At 42.6% G+C, this 17,989-nt stretch overlaps 3 protein-coding genes across 5 annotated transcripts; 2 read left to right on the top strand and 1 right to left on the bottom strand.

The window, feature by feature from the left end:
* The first annotated feature begins 2,906 nt into the window (after positions 1–2,906).
* Positions 2,907–8,680, top strand: LOC139912445 (calpain-1 catalytic subunit). Of its 2 annotated transcripts, none has more exons than XM_078282821.1 (10): positions 2,907–3,045; positions 3,691–3,730; positions 4,029–4,094; positions 4,342–4,469; positions 4,811–4,875; positions 5,972–6,040; positions 6,147–6,225; positions 6,298–6,411; positions 6,975–7,033; positions 8,397–8,680. In XM_078282821.1, the coding sequence occupies exons 2-10, from the start codon at positions 3,702–3,704 to the stop codon at positions 8,421–8,423; spliced, it is 636 nt and encodes a 211-aa protein (XP_078138947.1). In that variant the 5' UTR covers positions 2,907–3,045; positions 3,691–3,701; the 3' UTR covers positions 8,424–8,680. The 2 variants fall into 2 exon arrangements, with proteins under 2 accessions (XP_078138947.1, XP_078138948.1); XM_078282822.1 differs by having other exon boundaries at positions 3,001–3,045; positions 4,412–4,469.
* A 962-nt stretch (positions 8,681–9,642) lies between these two features.
* On the bottom strand, positions 9,643–10,823 carry mrps28 (mitochondrial ribosomal protein S28). The gene has a single exon (XM_071900229.2). It carries the CDS (start codon positions 10,815–10,817, stop codon positions 10,218–10,220), a length of 600 nt encoding a protein of 199 aa, XP_071756330.1. The 5' UTR covers positions 10,818–10,823; the 3' UTR covers positions 9,643–10,217.
* A 714-nt stretch (positions 10,824–11,537) lies between these two features.
* On the top strand, positions 11,538–17,967 carry sde2 (SDE2 telomere maintenance homolog (S. pombe)). 2 transcript variants are annotated; one of them, XM_078282135.1, is made up of 8 exons: positions 11,538–11,669; positions 12,505–12,622; positions 13,176–13,287; positions 13,445–13,614; positions 15,223–15,331; positions 15,425–15,553; positions 16,521–16,620; positions 16,772–17,967. In XM_078282135.1, exons 1-8 carry the CDS (start codon positions 11,568–11,570, stop codon positions 17,123–17,125), a joined length of 1,194 nt encoding a protein of 397 aa, XP_078138261.1. In that variant the 5' UTR covers positions 11,538–11,567; the 3' UTR covers positions 17,126–17,967. The 2 variants fall into 2 exon arrangements, with proteins under 2 accessions (XP_078138261.1, XP_078138259.1); XM_078282133.1 differs by having other exon boundaries at positions 16,769–17,967.
* Positions 17,968–17,989: the final 22 nt, after the last annotated feature.

The following is a 17,989-nucleotide window of genomic DNA, read 5'->3' as shown; positions in this document are numbered from 1 at the left end:
GATGTGTTCAGTCCTGCAGGGTGAAAGTCTCCCAGCTGTGAGGAGACACAACTGAACTCCATGAAACTCCACTTCTCAGAGAGTTTGTCTCAACTCTAAACATTATAAATCAAAACATTATAAATCAAAACATTATGAATCAAAACATTATAAATCAAAACATTATAAATCAAAACATTATAAATCAAAACATTATGAATCAAAACATTATAAATCAAAACATTATAAATCAAAACATTATGAATCAAAACATTATAAATCAAAACATTATAAATCAAAACATTATAAATCAAAACATTATGAATCAAATAAAAGACAGTTTCATTCTATGTCTATGACATTCAGTCATAATGTGGATTACCTTCACATGTTCTGCATCAAACAGCAGCTGAAAGGTCCTTTAACACTGATATTCAGTATTGATCATATAAAACACTTTAAGATATTCAGTATTGATCATATAAAACACTTTAAGATATTCAGTATTGATCATATAAAACACTTTAAGATATTCAGTATTGATCATATAAAACACTTTAAGATATTCAGTATTGATCATATAAAACACCATGTGGAATCTCAGATATGTGGAGAGAAAAAACTAAAAAACATGAAATTTCACAGAATTTCATTGAATTAAATTCAACTTCCTGAAATTCCTGAAATTTTTTTTTCTAATTCTAATTCCTCGTTTGAAGTGAAGTGATGAGTTGATTGATGACTTGCTTGGTGTTGATTGATGTTGATTGATGACTTGCTTGGTGTTGATTGATATTGATTGATGACTTGCTTGGTGTTGATTGATGTTGATTGATGACTTGCTTGGTGTTGATTGATGTTGATTGATGACTTGCTTGGTGTTGATTGATATTGATTGATGACTTGCTTGGTGTTGATTGATGTTGATTGATGACTTGCTTGGTGTTGATTGATGTTGATTGATGACTTGCTTGGTGTTGATTGATATTGATTGATGACTTGCTTGGTGTTGATTGATGTTGATTGATGTTAATTGATGACTTGCTTGGTGTTGATTGATGTTGATTGATGTTGATTGATATTGATTGATATTGATTGATGACTTGCTTGGTGTTGATTGATGTTGATTGATGACTTGCTTGGTGTTGATTGATATTGATTGATGACTTGCTTGGTGTTGATTGATATTGATTGATGACTTGCTTGGTGTTGATTGATGACTTGCTTGGTGTTGATTGATGACTTGCTTGGTGTTGATTGATGACTTGCTTGGTGTTGATTGATGACTTGCTTGGTGTTGATTGATATTGATTGATGACTTGCTTGGTGTTGATTGATATTGATTGATGACTTGCTTGGTGTTGATTGATGTTGATTGATGTTAATTGATGACTTGCTTGGTATTGATTGATGTTGATTGATGTTGATTGATATTGATTGATATTGATTGATGACTTGCTTGGTGTTGATTGATATTGATTGATGACTTGCTTGGTGTTGATTGATATTGATTGATGACTTGCTTGGTGTTGATTGATGTTGATTGATGTTAATTGATGACTTGCTTGGTATTGATTGATGTTGATTGATGTTGATTGATATTGATTGATATTGATTGATGACTTGCTTGGTGTTGATTGATGTTGATTGATGACTTGCTTGGTGTTGATTGATATTGATTGATGACTTGCTTGGTGTTGATTGATGTTGATTGATGTTAATTGATGACTTGCTTGGTGTTGATTGATGTTGATTGATGTTGATTGATGACTTGCTTGGTGTTGATTGATGACTTGCTTGGTGTTGATTGATATTGATTGATGACTTGCTTGGTGTTGATTGATGTTGATTGATGTTAATTGATGACTTGCTTGGTGTTGATTGATGACTTGCTTGGTGTTGATTGATATTGATTGATGACTTGCTTGGTGTTGATTGATGTTGATTGATGTTAATTGATGACTTGCTTGGTGTTGATTGATGTTGATTGATGTTGATTGATGTTGATTGATGACTTGCTTGGTGTTGATTGATGACTTGCTTGGTGTTGATTGATATTGATTGATGACTTGCTTGGTGTTGATTGATGTTGATTGATGTTGATTGATGTTGATTGATGCTGATTGATTACTTGCTTGGTGTTGATTGATGTTGATTGATGTTGATTGATGTCGATTGATGTTGATTGATGCTGATTGATGACTTGCTTGGTGTTGATTGATGTTGATTGATGTCGATTGATGTTGATTGATGTTGATTGATGACTTGCTTGGTGTTGATTGATGTTGATTGATGACTTGCTTGGTGTTGATTGATGTTGATTGATGACTTGCTTGGTGTTGATTGATGTTGATTGATGACTTGCTTGGTGTTGATCGATGTTGATTGATGACTTGCTTGGTGTTGATCGATGTTGATTGATGTTGATTGATGTTGATTGATGCTGATTGATGACTTGCTTGGTGTTGATTAATGTTGATTGATGTTGATTGATGTTGATTGATGTTGATTGATGTTGATTGATGACTTGCTTGGTGTTGATCGATGTTGATTGATGACTTGCTTGGTGTTGATTAATGTTGATTGATGTTGATTGATGTTGATTGATGCTGATTGATGACTTGCTTGGTGTTGATTAATGTTGATTGATGTTGATTGATGTTGATTGATGTTGATTGATGTTGATTGATTACTTGCTTGGTGTTGATTGATGTTGATTGATGTTGATTGATGTTGATTGATGTTGATTGATGACTTGCTTGGTGTTGATTGATGTTGATTGATGTTGATTGATGCTGATTGATGACTTGCTTGGTGTTGATTGATGTTGATTGACGACTTGCTTGGTGTTCAGTTCCATGGCTGTCAGAGCGTTCACCTGAAGAAGGACTTCTTCCTGCGTCACTCCTCCTGCGCTCGCTCCGAAACCTTCATCAACCTGCGGGAGGTGAGCAGCAGGCTCCGCCTCCCGCCCGGCGAGTACCTGGTGGTCCCGTCCACCTTCGAGCCCGGCAAGGAGGCCGACTTCGTCCTGCGGGTCTTCACCGAGAAGCTGTCCGACACGCAGTGAGTCTGCTGCTGTCCAGACACATCATGGATCTGTTTTACAGATTTATCTAAAACTAAATATCCATCTGAAAGTTCTTTACTCCCGTTTGAGTCTTAAAATCATTTTTTATGATTTATTTGTTTAAAGAATATTCCTGAAACCAGCTGACAGTTTCTTCACTTCTTCCAAGAAAAATAAACTTTTACAACTGAAAAAATATCCCAACAAGTCATTCAGCTGAGTATTGACTCTTCAAATATTGTAGATACATTTTCTAGAAAAATCTTGAAATCTTGAAAGTGAATTATTGAATTATTTTAACTGAACATGAGAGGAAATGATGTCAGATGGATATTTATGTGCTGTGGTTCAGTTGGTTTTTAGGAGTTACCGTTTTTAAAATAAAAAGTAAAATAATCTTTGAAAATTATAGATATGGGGCGAGAGAGAGAGTGTGAGTGTGTGTGTGTGTGTGTGTGTGTGTGTGTGTGTGTGTGAGAGTGTGTGTGTGTGTGTGTGTGTGAGTGTGTGTGTGTGTGTGTGTGTGTGAGTGTGTGTGTGTGTGTGTGTGTGAGTGTGTGTGAGTGTGTGTGTGTGTGTGTGAGTGTGTGTGTGTGTGTGTGTGTGTGTGTGCAGCAGCTGACAGTGTTGTCCCTCCACAGGGAGCTGGACGATGACGTTGTTGCAAACTTTGATGAAGAGGTACGATTTCTTTTTTTCTGTTTCTGTCTTTCTTTCTTCAGCAAGTTCAACAGTTTGTTTCTTCTCATCTGAACATGAGAACTGTCAGAGGAGCGTCTGTGCTTCTGTCTGTTCTGTCTGTGATGCTTCTGTCTGTTCTTCTGTCTGTTCTTCTGTCTGTTCTGTCTGTTCTTCTGTCTGTTCTTCTGTCTGTTCTTCTGTCTGTTTTTCTGTCTCTTCTTCTGTCTGTTCTGTCTGTTCTGTCTGTTCTGTCTGTTCTTCTGTCTGTTCTTCTTCTGTCTGTTCTTCTTCTCTGCAGGAGGAAATCTCGGAGGGTGATATCGACGACTCGTTCAGGTCCATGTTCTCCCAGCTGTCCGGAGACGTGAGTCGAACCACTTCCACTCATCTGAGTTCTGAAGGCTGATCCTGAAATTAAACTGCTGATATCTGATATTCTGTATTTAAATTTGACCATTTTCATCCCAAAAAACTCCCAGTATTCAGTTTTCCCTCCAGAGGTTTCTTCGCTTCGGGGTGAAAAGCCTCTGAAACATTCAGAGCATCATGGGAAACTAAAACTCTCCACTGAACCAGACCGTTCAGTGCAGCAGAATCCGTTTTCTCTGCAGGTTTTACAGACTGAATGGAAACGGATCAGAAACACTTGAGCATCATGTTTCCTCTCCGTCTCTCTGTCAGGACATGGAGATCTCAGTCCGGGAGCTCAGGACCATCCTGAACCGCGTCGTCTCCAAACGTGAGTTCTGCTTTAGTTTTACTGCATTTCACCTCAGTCTGGACAAGTCCGTCTGAAACACTTCAAAGAGAAAACTCCAAAAAGAAACAGCAGGTTTTGCATAAAATTCAAAATAGCTGAAAAACTAACGTGGCAGAAATGAAAATCTGTATGTGGATTCAGCTTCAGCCAATAAATCTGAGGAAATATTTTTCACCGTAGACCTTACAGTTCAGGAGTTATTGATCCAAAACATGAAGCTGCTTGTTAGAGCGCCCCCATCTGGCCGGTCGGTGTAAATGTGCATCAGAAGCTTTTCACAGTCTGAACTGTTGGTTTGTGTCGTGCTGTTCTGTGTGCAGACAGAGACCTGAAGACCGACGGCTTCAGCATGGAGTCCTGCAGAGCCATGGTCAGCCTGATGGACGTATCCTTAACGAGCTCTGGACCTTAACGAGCTCTGGACCTTAACGAGATCTGGACCTTAACGAGATCTGGACCTTAACGAGATATGGACCTTAACGAGATATGGGTCTTAATTGATCCAGCAGCACTAGTCTTCTTTAGTTAGAGCTGACTGGTGATATATTTGTTTTGTTCCTTTTAGTTTCCTTGAACTTTGTAACTTTGGTAGAAGAAGTGCCATGTAAATATATTACTACTACTAATACTACTACTGCTACTACTACTACTACTACTGCTACTGTTACTACTACTACTACTACTACTAATACTACTACTGCTACTACTACTAATACTACTACTGCTACTACTACTACTACTACTGCTACTGTTACTACTACTACTACTACTACTACTAATACTACTGCTACTACTACTACTACTACTGCTACTGTTACTACTACTACTACTACTACTACTACTAATACTACTACTGCTACTACTACTACTACTACTGCTACTGTTACTACTACTACTACTACTACTACTACTACTAATACTACTACTGCTACTACTACTACTACTACTGCTACTGTTACTACTACTACTACTGCTACTGTTACTACTACTACTACTACTACTACTACTACTACTACTGCTACTACTACTACTGCTACTGTTACTACTACTACTACTACTACTACTGCTACTGCTACTACTGCTACTACTACTACTACTACTGCTACTGTTACTACTACTACTACTACTACTGCTACTGCTACTACTACTACTACTGCTACTGTTACTACTACTACTACTACTACTACTACTGCTACTACTACTACTACTACTACTACTACTACTGCTAATAATAATAATAACAATAATACTGCTACTACTACTGAGAGAATGTAACCATCTGATTTTGTTTAAATATTGAGCAGTTAATATTAGGTAACCATTTTTTCCCAAAATACATGTTTAGCATTTTGGAAAGAAACCTTTCATAAACATCAGTTGCCTGTTAATTAGCTGTTTGTGTTAATAAGCTGTTTGTGTTAATAAGCAGTTTGTGTTAATAAGCAGTTTGTGTTAATGTGTTGATCTTAACTCAAACCCAGAAAGACGGCAGCGCCCGGCTCGGTCTGCTGGAGTTTCAGATTCTGTGGAACAAGATCAGGAAGTGGCTGGTGAGATCCAGACCTGAAGCCGACCCCCTTCAGAGAACTGAGACTTGTGATATAATAATAATAATACTAATAAGACTAATATAATAATCTTGTTCTCGCTGTGCAGGGGATCTTCCGTGAGTTCGACCTGGATAAGTCTGGCTGCATGAGCTCCTATGAGATGCGTCTGGCTTTGGAAAATGCCGGTAAGTCCTCTGTCCTGCGGCCGCTGCGTTCAGGAAACATCTGAAACATCTAAAGCTTCCTTCTCTCCGCAGGATTCAAACTGAACAACCGGCTGTACCAGATGCTGGTCGCCAGGTACGCCGACAACGAGCTCATCGACTTCGACAACTTCACCTGCTGCCTGGTCAAACTGGAGGCCATGTTCAGTAAGAGCTGCGCTGTGCTGTGGACATGATGAAGGATGAGTCGTTCTCAACACCTGAGGCAGGAATAATCTGATTGGTTGAGTTAAACCTCAGTGGGCGGAGCCAAAGAACCACAGGTTTTCAGAGCGCAAGTTAGCTAACTGGCAAACCTGAAGAAACTCTGGTCAAAATATAAATACAATATAAATGGTATTGACTGTTTTTCATTCCTGATGTTGCAGCTCAGCAGCTAGCTAACTAGCTAACTCAGTATGGTAGATTGTATTGTTTCAGTTAGCAGCAGAGCGCTAGGCTTCATAATATTAGCTTCCTCCTCTCTTACCTCTTGTCTTTTTCACTGTTACTTAGACAGAAAAACTGCCGCTCTTTGGCTCCGCCCACTGAGGTTTAACTCAACCAATCAGATTATTTCCCAAGTGTTGTTCCCAAGCTCCACACAGAAAGGTTGAAAATGACTCGTCCTTAAATCTAGTCTAGTCTATTTATCTCTGTAGCCCTCTGTATCACAGTCAAGTCTCAAAGGACTTTTCTTCAGAGTGTCTGACTGACTGTTTGTTTTGCAGAAGCGTTCCAGGAGCTGGACAGAGACGGGACAGGAAGTGTAGAGATGAACATCACCGAGGTACGAAGAGTTTAACCAGTTTACACTTTAACCAGACTGAGAAACTAAAACCACCCGGTCTGCTTTCAGTTACAACTATAGAACCCAGCAAAGAAAACTAAAATCTAAATAAGAATTAAGCAAATGGGGGTTTTAAATGTTCTCCTTGTGTCGTTTTAACATCAATAAATCATCACATTACTGTAGAGTCATCAGCATAATGACAGTAAACATCTGCTGGATCACTTTACAGCACAAAACAGGAAGCGGTTCTGTTCTTCCAGAGCAAACGGAGCTAAAGCTTTCAGGAAGCAACGGGGCTGATGGGAAATGTAGTCTTAATGTGGAGAAACACTAGAACTAACAACACTACTGGAGTGAGATAGAGGAGACCAATCAGCTGTTTACTGTCATTAGACTGAGGGAGAAACATTAATCTGACAGACTGATGTTAAACTGACAGAAAGTTTCAACCAAAGCAGCTGACAGTTACAGGCAGAGGTGGGGACTCGAGTCACGTGACCCGGACTCGAGTCACGTGACCCGGACTCGAGTCACGTGACTTAGACTTGGCCATAGTTTTAATAGCTTGAGACTTGACTTGATGCATGAAGAGAAGACTCGAGACTTGACTTGACTTGGGTTCTGGTGACTTGGGACTTGACTCTGACTTGTACTTTGATGACTTGAAAAGGTTTCTAAAGTCTTGACTTGAGATCTTGTGTTTGTGTAAATGACTTAGATTGAAAGTGATGAGATTTGTTCCAGCGGACGACTGAATTTAAATTCTGTTTTCTGAATTTGTATGGAATGATTGAATTTATTGAAGTTGAAACTGATTATAGAAATCAAACTCATGATGCTCTTACCAAGTTTTTATCCTATTAAAACCATATTGCATTGAAAAGTCCTAGATATTTAGTTTTCTTTAAGATATTAAATTGATACTGGACTCTTGATTTGTTCTGACTTGACTTGCTGTTCTACATTTAGACTTGAGACTTGACATTAATGACATGGACTTGACTTGGTAATCTACATTTAGACTTGGGACTTGACTTGAGACTTGACTTGGTAATCTACATTTAGACTTGGGACTTGACATTAATGACATGGACTTGACTTGGTAATCTACATTTAGACTTGAGACTTGACATTAATGACTTGGACTTGACTTGGTAATCTACATTTAGACTTGGGACTTGACTTGGTCACGCCTCTGGTTACAATAGAAGATGTGAAGTAAAAATATGAATGTCAGTTTGACCGCTGGATGAGAGAGTTAGTTTAGTTTCCTGCTGTATTTTTATTCTTATGAACTAAAAGTGAATGTATGTTTGACCTGGGATGACTCTAACATCTCCCCCCCCCCCCCCCCCCCCAGTGGCTCTATATGACCATGTGTGGTTGAAGTCGTCAGTCTGACCCGGTGTGGCGGAGCGGTTCGTCTCCAAGTGCCTCCAGCTCTCCTCTGGCTCCACCTGCTGCAGCAACACAAACACAACTAACTACAAACTATAGAGACTTTCCACTGCTGTGCCATGCTGCTCCTACTGTGGTACAGGATCAGTACTGTGGTACTGGATCAGTACTGTGGTACTGGATCAGTACTGTGGTACAGGATCAGTACTATAGTACTGGATCAGTGCTGTAGTACGGGATCAGTACCGTGGTACTGGATCAGTACTATAGTACTGGATCAGTGCTGTAGTACGGGATCAGTACTGTGGTACTGGATCAGTACTGTGGTACAGGATCAGTACTATAGTACTGGATCAGGATTGCCTCTCTGTTGTTTATCACTGAAAGTCTTCCAGCTGCAGTTTCCTCTGAACCGAAACTGTAAAACTAAACAGAAATCATCCAGAACTCAGTCAGTACGGATACAGCATGGTACACTGCAGTGGAAATACTACAGCACATTACTATAGTACTACATTACTACATTAATACATTACTGCAGTACTACTGAAGCCTTCTGCACTAAACGCCTCCTCAGCTGCTTCTTTAGCCGACTGCCTCGACATCCTGAAGTGAAGCTGCTTCAGCTTTCTGCTTCAGCCTGAAGGGAAGCTGCATTATACTGCATGGGGGGGGGGGGGGGGGCAGACTCAGTTCTAACATACTCAGATCAAACTGATCACTTATTGATTAGAATATTACAACATTCTTTCTCATTGCAACTCGGCTCTCTGATATCTTCATCGTTACATTTAGAGCGCTAACATGAGCAGCACTGGGTTTAGTTTCCTCATGTAGAATCACTGCAGGACTAATCTGATGCGGATCAGGTTTCCTCAGCGGAACTGAATGAACTTCAATCAGGAGGATTCAGCAGATGAGCTGTGATCCAGGTCCAGGTGTCTGCCGGTCTGGATGCAGGTCCAGGTCCAGGTTCTTCTCAGCTGAATCGTTAGTCTCTAACCTCACAGGTCTTAACACTGAGCAGCCTGTAGCAGAAGCTTCTGTCTTAACCTGATTAAAGAACTGAAAAACAGAAGGAGCAGCTGTGTTTCTTTATTTCTCTTTATTCACACTGTTCTGTTCCATCAGCACACGGCCGTCTTGGTAGGAAAAGAACAGCTGATTGTAATAAATGAACAGGTGATTACAATCAAATGACAAACAGCCAATGAGCTGTGAGTATTGTAAAGCGCCATATTGGTAGGAAATGCATGTGACATCATGGGAATACTGTGAATAGTCTCTTCACAGCCGGTTCTGCTGCTGGTTTGAAGATCTGGCATTTCTGCTTTATTCAGCTTCAGTTTCTACATCAGCAACATGACAAGCAGCCATGATGAGGTCAGAGGTCAGAGGTCACAGCAGCCTGACAACAGATCTTCCTGTGACCCAGAATGATGATGACGAAGTGAAGGTGAAGACAGAAGAAGAGAGAACAGAGTGATGGAGGAACTGAAGACCAGAGCAAAATAAAATCTGACGTCACACAAACAGCTGCACACAAGACATTTATTTAATATTCCTTAAATATTCTTTCAGAAGGAGTCCGAACAGCAGACTGCACATCTGTTAAAGTGTGTTGAGTCTGTTCAGAGTCTGATCCGCATCTCAGCATCAGTCTGTCAGTCTCGTGCCTGACTGAGCCTCTGGAGACAACAGTTTATCTTCCAGCCTTTTCGTCCATTTCCCAAACTTTCCAAGACCTGGACGGGTTCCGGTTCATGTCCCCGGTCCTGTCCCGTCAGGTCTGGGTCTCCTTGGCCTTGGGGTCCCGTCCGGGTCCGGGTCCGTCCAGCGGGCCCAGCAGCGCGGCCTGGGCCTCCAGCAGCGTGGTGTCGGTCCCGGCTCCCAGGAAGCGGCCGGTCAGCTCCAGGTCTTCCAGCCGCAGCCGGACTCTGCCGCCCCGCTGGAACTTCTCTCCGCCCGCCGCCGGCCGCGCGCACACGCAGTGGAACTTCCCGCCGAAGTCGATGTACAGGTCGTCCTGCGTGACGTGGAAGATTTTACCGACCACGACCTTGTCCTTGGCCGGTCCCATCTGGACCAGCGGAGAGCGGCGCAGCAGCGAGGCGAAGGACTGCTGCTCCCCGGCGGAGGAGCCGCTCCTCCCGGCGCTCCGCTCCTCGCGCCTCCGCAGGTCCGACTGCAGCTCGAACGCGGCGGCGAAGCCGCTCTTCGGTCTCTCCGCGGCGGGCGGAGCGGCGGCCTCGGTCCCGCCGGGCGGGGCGGAGCTGTCTGAACAGTAGAAAGACTTTCTGATGAACAGCGAGCTGTTCGCCGTTACACAGTTAAAACACGCTCCGGTCCGCAGACTGGAAACAACCTTACACAAGGCCGCCATCTTGATTCTGTCCCACAATGCAGAGCAGAGAGAACTTCCTCCTTGAACTTCCTGCAAGGAGGAAAATCATCATGGCGCCCTCTGGTGGCGGAGGACAGGACTCAATGAGAAAGACCTGACAATCATAATGATGTGTTTAGAAGTGTTTTAAAAGTGTTCTTTTATTATTTTTAAAGAAAACATCATACTCATAAAATCAATCAATAAAGATACCACAAGATAAATAGACAATAAAGGGTAAAGAAAATAAAAAAGGAAAAAAAGGAAATAGAGATTCATCACTCAAACAAAACTGTTGACACAAGAACAGATTAGTCTGAATGTAAGAATAAAAATATGAACAGATATGGATTACAGAATCAGGAGGATGTTTAAAATAGCAGCAGGAACAGTGAAAGTAATGATGAAAGATAATAGGATAAAAGACGCAAACAAATGTTAGTTATTCTGATAGCTTCAGCTTAAGCTTTAAATATAAAAAACTATATTACACAGCACATTGAATGAAACATATAAAACATTTACATATAAAATGACATTTTGAACTACAAAATGATCTGAACGTTCTCTGTTCGGTCTGGTGAAGTGAACTCAGGTCAGTTTCTATCAGTTTCTCTGGAGAAATCTCAGTTTTTTCACAGAGTTTTGAGGGCAGCCAGCAGAGGGCGACATGATGACGTCATCTCCCGCAGGAAGAAGGAAGAAGCAGCAGCAGCAGCAGGAGCAGAAGAAGAAGAAGCAGCAGCCAACATGGAGGTGTTTGTCTCTGGTCCGTTCTCTAGATTCTCCAGCTCCTCTTTCCCCGCTGGTTCCTGCGTCAGAGACATTTTGGACCGGTTCTTAAACCAGAAGGTGAGTTTTCACTGAACTCCGTCCTTAATTCAGGTGGTTTATAAGCGCTGCTGTTGGCTAACGTTTGCTAGCTAACTCCTGTTAGCCCACGGAGCGGCTAACAACAGCTGAATGTCCAGATAACCAGACAGTGTTAATTAAACGTTTAACTGGGTAGTTTTCTCTGGACAAAATCACATCTAACGATAACTAAATTACGATAAAACCCGTGGAACCACTACTCAGATAAATGTAATTAGCGTCACTGTAACGTTCAGGTAGCAGTTAGCTCCGATTCTCGGACTCTCGCATGGAGAAAACTTCACGCCAAACTCCATGTAAGTTCTGGTAACATAATGTTGCCTCGCTTACTGCCAAAGCTACACACATGCTACATACATGACGACAAGCTTTAACGAACCTTTACGAGACACTTTTCAATTCGGCATAGATTTAATCCAATAAGACGCGTTTATTTTAATAAAATCCCAACTTTTAGAAGTGATTCTAGCGCGCTACCGCCCAGCACGGTATGTTTTGGTCGAAGAAGCTGTATGAATCATAGATGACATTTTATTGAACCGGAGCTGCCTGGTGGATCAGATCTATACTGAGTTTCCCAGCGGCTCCTAATGAGTCGTAAAAGGTCACAGGTCACCGTGTATGAGGTGTGTGCCTTGGCCTCTAAGGAAGGCAGCATTAAACTGCCGGGTTTTTGAATGGAGTTTGGTGTGAGATAGAGTCCTGTTCTGAACATCCAGCTGGTTTGTACTGTAGTGACAGTTCAGCTTCCTGAACCTCACTGCGGCTCGTTCTGGCTGCTATGAGATGTTAATGTGCTGGTTTTATATTCCAGGGTGTTCCTGCTCAGGACTTCTACGTCAGCAGTAATGGACGGCGGTCCGACCTGCAGGATCCGGTCCAACATGGAGCCGTCTATCACCTGGAACCACGACTCTGCGGAGGGAAAGGAGGTCTGTCTCTGAATCACAGGAGTTTAACCCAAGCTGCCAGAAACAGTCACACAAACTCAGTAAAACCAAAGTACTAAATGTTTTTATTTGCAGCAGAGTTTCTCACCTTTTACTTAAATGATAATGAGGAAAGTAATAAATCTGCTTTCAGTCTCTAACTTTATTTAACATGATGGACTTGTCTGTCTCTTCTTCTGTGGTGTTCACACCAGTTCAGAACACATGAAGAAACAGCTGAATATGAGCATCAGTCCAGACTTCATTTTGTTCTGTTAGGCTTCCTGTCACCTGCTACCCATAATCCCTTGTGTTTCAGACGGTTTGCTGTAGTTGGAGTGTCAATTCTCTTGTTAGAGGACTGAGACTCTCGCTGCTGTTATTTGGTGCCACCAGAGGTCAAAGGTCATTGTTCACCTGGACAAACCAACCAACTGAAGGAAGAAGATAAACTGATCTGAACATGATGGAGGGAACGCAGCCTTAGGAGAGAACTCTAATGTGTATGTGTGTGTGTGTGTGTGTGTGTGTGTGTGTGTGTGTGTGTGCGCTGCAGGTTTCGGCTCCATGCTCAGAGCGCTCGGAGCTCAGATTGAGAAGACGACGAACCGCGAAGCCTGCCGGGACCTGAGCGGACGCCGCCTCCGAGACGTCAACCACGAGAAAGAGTAAGAGACCGGAAACTACAAACACCGAGGTGATGCTCGTCCTGTCCTGTGTGCACAGCTTCACACAGAGGAGAGAGCAGTGTGGCGTGATGGGCTCAGGATGGCTCTCACCTGTTGAGTGTGTGTGTGTGTGTGTGTGTGTGTGTGTGTGTGTCAGGATGGCCGAGTGGCTGAAGAAGCAGGCGGAGCGCGAGGCGGAGAAGGAGCAGCGGCGTCTGGAGCGTCTGCAGAGGAAGCTGGCCGAGCCCAAGCACCAGTTCACCGACACAGACTACCAGCAGCAGTGCCACGACCTGTCAGAGCGACTCGAGGACTCGGTGCTGAAAGGCAAGTACTGGGAAACCAGCGGCGGGTACTGGGAAACCAGCAGCGGGTACTGGGAAACCAGCAGCGGGTACTGGGAAACCAGCAGCGGGTACTGGGAGACGTTTGTGTCTGATAAGACTATATTTAAGTTATTATGAGTAATTCCAAGCACTTCTGTTCTGAACATCTAGTTGGACGCTAAAATAATGAAACTGTCTGGGTGGTCAGTCAGGGACCTGGTCATGGAATATCAAGGAATTTTCCAAACAGAATGTATTTTCCAGCTGGTTCCACACCTTCATCACATCAGCTGGTTGTCAGACTGAAAAACAACATGAACAAACCAGGAAGGAGGAACAGTTTCAGGTCAGGGAAACACTCGTGATCCATCACTCCATGGAACAGTCCTGGAGTTTTCCATCAGGGCCACAGTGGGAACCTGGTTCCTCTACAGCAGGGGTACTCAAACTTTTTTTATTGAAGGTCCACGTATGAAGTTCAGTCCGGAACAATGCCAGTAAAACGCACGACATAAATCAACGTCCATAACTTGTCCATAACATAACTTAAAGGATCAGGCTGGTGTTTTTAATGCGTTTCTTACCGTCAACAAATCCTATGAAAATAACAAAATCAGCACTGAATGTGTTTCACTAACAAGTCTGGTCCATGTAGCGGTCCCAGTGCAGCCTCATGTCCCAGCAGCCATAGAACTGCATTGTATTAAAAACTATTAAACCCGTCACAGAGCCATGCTGCTGCTCTGCAGCATATTTCATCATCACGATGCACCGGGCCGGACGACTTTTTCCTCAAACGACTTAATAAGCCGACCGTAAACACGTTTTCCGTCTCGGGAAAGTAGTTCCGTAGCACAGAAAATAGTCCCCGGCGTAATGAAGAATTTGTTCCCATTTGAATTTGATTTGGTAATAACTACAACAGCCTGACTTTTCATGGTAACAGTTAGTGATTTTTAAAATATAAACTATGTCTTTGTGAGCTGTATTTAAAGGTTTTTATCTTACAATTGGAGCCAATGACTTCCGGGTTGACGGCTGAAAACGGAACGTGGGAAGTCAGAAAGTAACGGGAGGAGAGCAAACGCATTGTTGATGTTGTTATTTTCATAAGATTTGTTGGCGGTAAGAAATGCATTAAAAAACACCGGCCTTATCCTTTAAAGCTGCACTAAGAGATTTTCTGACCACTAGAGGGCGACAGAAACAGAAACACATTTGTCAACAGTAGCATGAAGAGTATTTTCTGTATCCATTAGCACAGTGTATAAGCTTTGCTATGTTGCAAAACGTATACCTAGGCCTGTTTAACATTATTCATCAATTTTTTTTTCATTTTAGCTTTATAATGCTGTTTAATCAAAAGAGCAAACAAAGAGTAAGTTACAGATGGATTGACGGGAGAGAGTAACGTCTGACGTCGTCACGGCAACACAAAGTGCCGTCCCGTTTCGAGCCTCATGGCTGCTCAGGCTCTGCAGCTGAACACAGGCGACGTCGATTAAGACCGTGAGGCTCAGGGCTCAGTCCGTACACACCAACACACACACAGTCTGTTTGTTTTCTGCTGCTGAGTGTGTGTGTGTGTGTGTGTGTGTGTGTGTTTCAGGGATGCAGGCTTCCTCCAGCGGCCAGGTGAAGGTGAAGGCGGAGGAGGGCAGAGCTAAAAGACCGAGCCCAGACAAAAGCAAACGCTCAGCCAAGAGGAAATGTTTCTGGTGAGTCAGAGAGCCGAACCGAAGGTCGCCGGTTCAAATCCCCGGACTGCGACTGAACTGTAAGAACCCGTCTCTCTGTCTCTCTGTCTGCAGGACGGGCGACCTGGACGGGCCGGCGAGCTCGGAGGAGGAAGAGGAGGGTGAGGACGAAGAGCGGGAAGAGTCTCCCTCCTCCTCGGCCTCCGGCGGCTCGGAGCCGGACGAACCGGAGCGGAGCCGCAGGTCCGGATAATCCACACCTTTTTATTTATTTTATTTAGCACAAACGTGTAATTCAAACAAAATAATAATATAATCTATACAAACAAGAGCAAACACACAAGTGATCAAAAAACTAAAAACATGAAGAGCAAGAAGAGCAAAGAAACTCAACAGGCTTATGGAGCGTCTCCCTTAACAAAACATCACACGTTACAAACAAAACCCACAGAAGAGTCAAAAAGAACAAAACAGTATAAACAAATAAAATGGTACTGAGAAATAAATGGGGGGAAAAAAGTAGTAAATGAAAAAGAAACAGAAAAGTAAAGGAAAAGAAAAGCTAAGGAATAAAGAGAGATAGCAGAAAAAGATTAAAAAAAAGAGAGCAGTATAGCTCAGTAAGCATGATGACTGAAATAAATACTAAACACACTGATATTAGATTACTAAACAGATGAAATCCATCTTCAGTCGGACTGAACAGCTCAGGCTCCTCTTCCATCATCATCACACATTTTTAGCATTTTCTCAAGTGCCGTCTGCCTGTGTGAACTCTCATCACAAGATTTATATAATAACTGACATCACTCTTCAGAAAATATGAACCTGAACACAGGAAACGACACGGGAAAGTGATGAGATTTGTTCCAGCGGACGACTGAATTTAAATTCTGTTTTCTGAATTTGTATGGAATGATTGAATTTATTGAAGTTGAAACTGATTATAGAAATCAAACTCATGATGCTCTTACCAAGTTTTTATCCTATTAAAACCATATTGCATTGAAAAGTCCTAGATATTTAGTTTTCTTTAAGATATTAAATTGATACTGGACTCTTGATTTGTTCTGACTTGACTTGCTGTTCTACATTTAGACTTGAGACTTGACATTAATGACTTGGAGTTGACTTGGTAATCTACATTTAGACTTGGGACTTGACTTGAGACTTGGGCCTCTGTCTCAGTATTATATTTCCTCTCTTCCAGCCCTCCTGCCTCCAGCAGCAGCTCCAGTGCAGCAGAACAGAGACGAGATCCAGAAGAAGAAGAAGGTCCAGAAGCTTCCGGCTCCGCCCCCCAGCAGCCGGTGAGTGGATCCGCTTCCTCTTTTCAGGAAGTTTGGGAAACGATTGATATTTTCTGTTCTTTTTTTAAAAGTCTGAGGAAAAACTAATCGTGACAAACACTGGAAAACTGTTTAAATTCACCGTCATTTTCTTTCTGTCTCCTGACAGCAGGAACCAGTCCGACCAGTAGACCTGCAGGCTGCGGGTTCTGTTCAGAAACCGGTCCGGCCAGTAGACCTGCAGGCTGCGGGTTCTGTTCAGGAACCAGTTCGACCAGTAGACCTGCAGGCTGCGGGTTCTGTTCAGGAACCGGTCCGACCAGTAGACCTGCAGGCTGCGGGTTCTGCTGAGGAACTGGAGGAACTGGGTCTGGAGAACCTGAAGGTGGAACTGATGTCCAGAGGTTTGAAGTGCGGGGGAACGCTGACGGAGCGCGCCGCCCGGCTCTTCTCTGTTAAAGGACTGAAGCCGGAGCAGATCGACCCGGCGCTGCTGGCCAAACCCGGCAAGGCCAAGAAGAAGTGAAGAGGTCAGAGGTCAGAGGTCGCGGTCCAGTCCAGAACAGAAACTCCAGGGACTTTCCATCCATGACAAGAGAATTAAGAACCTCTGAGATGCTGCAGAACTCGTTTCATCAGCCGGGTGGAAGAGGACAGAACATCAGAAAAAACTCACCGGTCTTTCAAGAACTGATTAATATTTGTTAAGTTACTCTCTGGATCACAACCTGAAGACTAAAACAAAGAAACGCTGCAGCTGAAGCAGCAGAGTCCATGTCTGGTGTCTCTGGTGGAGCGGAACAGACATTTAGACCAACATCATTATGTATTCGACTCGTTCCTTTACCGAACACTTTGCTGCTTCAAGTGTTTTTTTTTCCCTCACTTGTTAGGAAATTTGCCATTTCACTTTCTAAATTCAATACATCATTTTTGCACAAAAATCCTTGGATGGAAACGGGGGATGCAAGTGAAGAGTTGGATTCCAAAACGAAACTTTATGAAAGTGTGATCTCTGCTTTTTACTGCCTGGAAATCTGATTTGTAAAGTTTTACCCAGGAGGGATGTGGACCGACCCAATTACAAATCAATATTTTCCAAATATTACTAAGTCATTTCTCTGTGGTTGGTCATCGTCTCTGTATGAATTTTGTTTTGTGTTACTTACTTTGTCAAACCAAGTCCAGCCTTGATTCCTGTGAACATTTGTCAGCATTCACAAGTTAAAGATATTTTTATAAGGATCATTTTCTCTATCGATGTTTCTACTGATGAGCAATGTGGGTTTTTTTTTTTTCCTGAAGTAACAGATTTAGTAAACTGTAAGAGGAAAAGGTTTTAATTTGGATTTCTTTCATTAAAACTTTCCTGTGAAACAAAAACAACCAG

This window comes from Centroberyx gerrardi, chromosome 3 (assembly GCF_048128805.1).
Source record: "Centroberyx gerrardi isolate f3 chromosome 3, fCenGer3.hap1.cur.20231027, whole genome shotgun sequence".
Taxonomy (NCBI): domain Eukaryota; kingdom Metazoa; phylum Chordata; class Actinopteri; order Beryciformes; family Berycidae; genus Centroberyx; species Centroberyx gerrardi.
This window is presented reverse-complemented; position numbering and strand designations above follow the sequence as displayed.

Coding starts and splice junctions, on each gene's coding strand:
- LOC139912445 (XM_078282821.1), top strand. CDS start 3,702: ATGACGTTGTTGCAAACTTTGATGAAGAG. Junction 3,731..4,028: donor TTGCAAACTTTGATGAAGAG/GTACGATTTCTT, acceptor TCTTCTCTGCAG/GAGGAAATCTCGGAGGGTGA. Junction 6,041..6,146: donor ACAAGATCAGGAAGTGGCTG/GTGAGATCCAGA, acceptor CTCGCTGTGCAG/GGGATCTTCCGTGAGTTCGA.
- mrps28 (XM_071900229.2), bottom strand. CDS start 10,817: ATGGCGGCCTTGTGTAAGGTTGTTTCCAGTCTGCGGACCGGAGCGTGT.
- sde2 (XM_078282133.1), top strand. CDS start 11,568: ATGGAGGTGTTTGTCTCTGGTCCGTTCTCTAGATTCTCCAGCTCCTCT. Junction 13,615..15,222: donor CGAGGACTCGGTGCTGAAAG/GCAAGTACTGGG, acceptor TGTGTGTTTCAG/GGATGCAGGCTTCCTCCAGC. Junction 15,554..16,520: donor GAACCGGAGCGGAGCCGCAG/GTCCGGATAATC, acceptor CCTCTCTTCCAG/CCCTCCTGCCTCCAGCAGCA.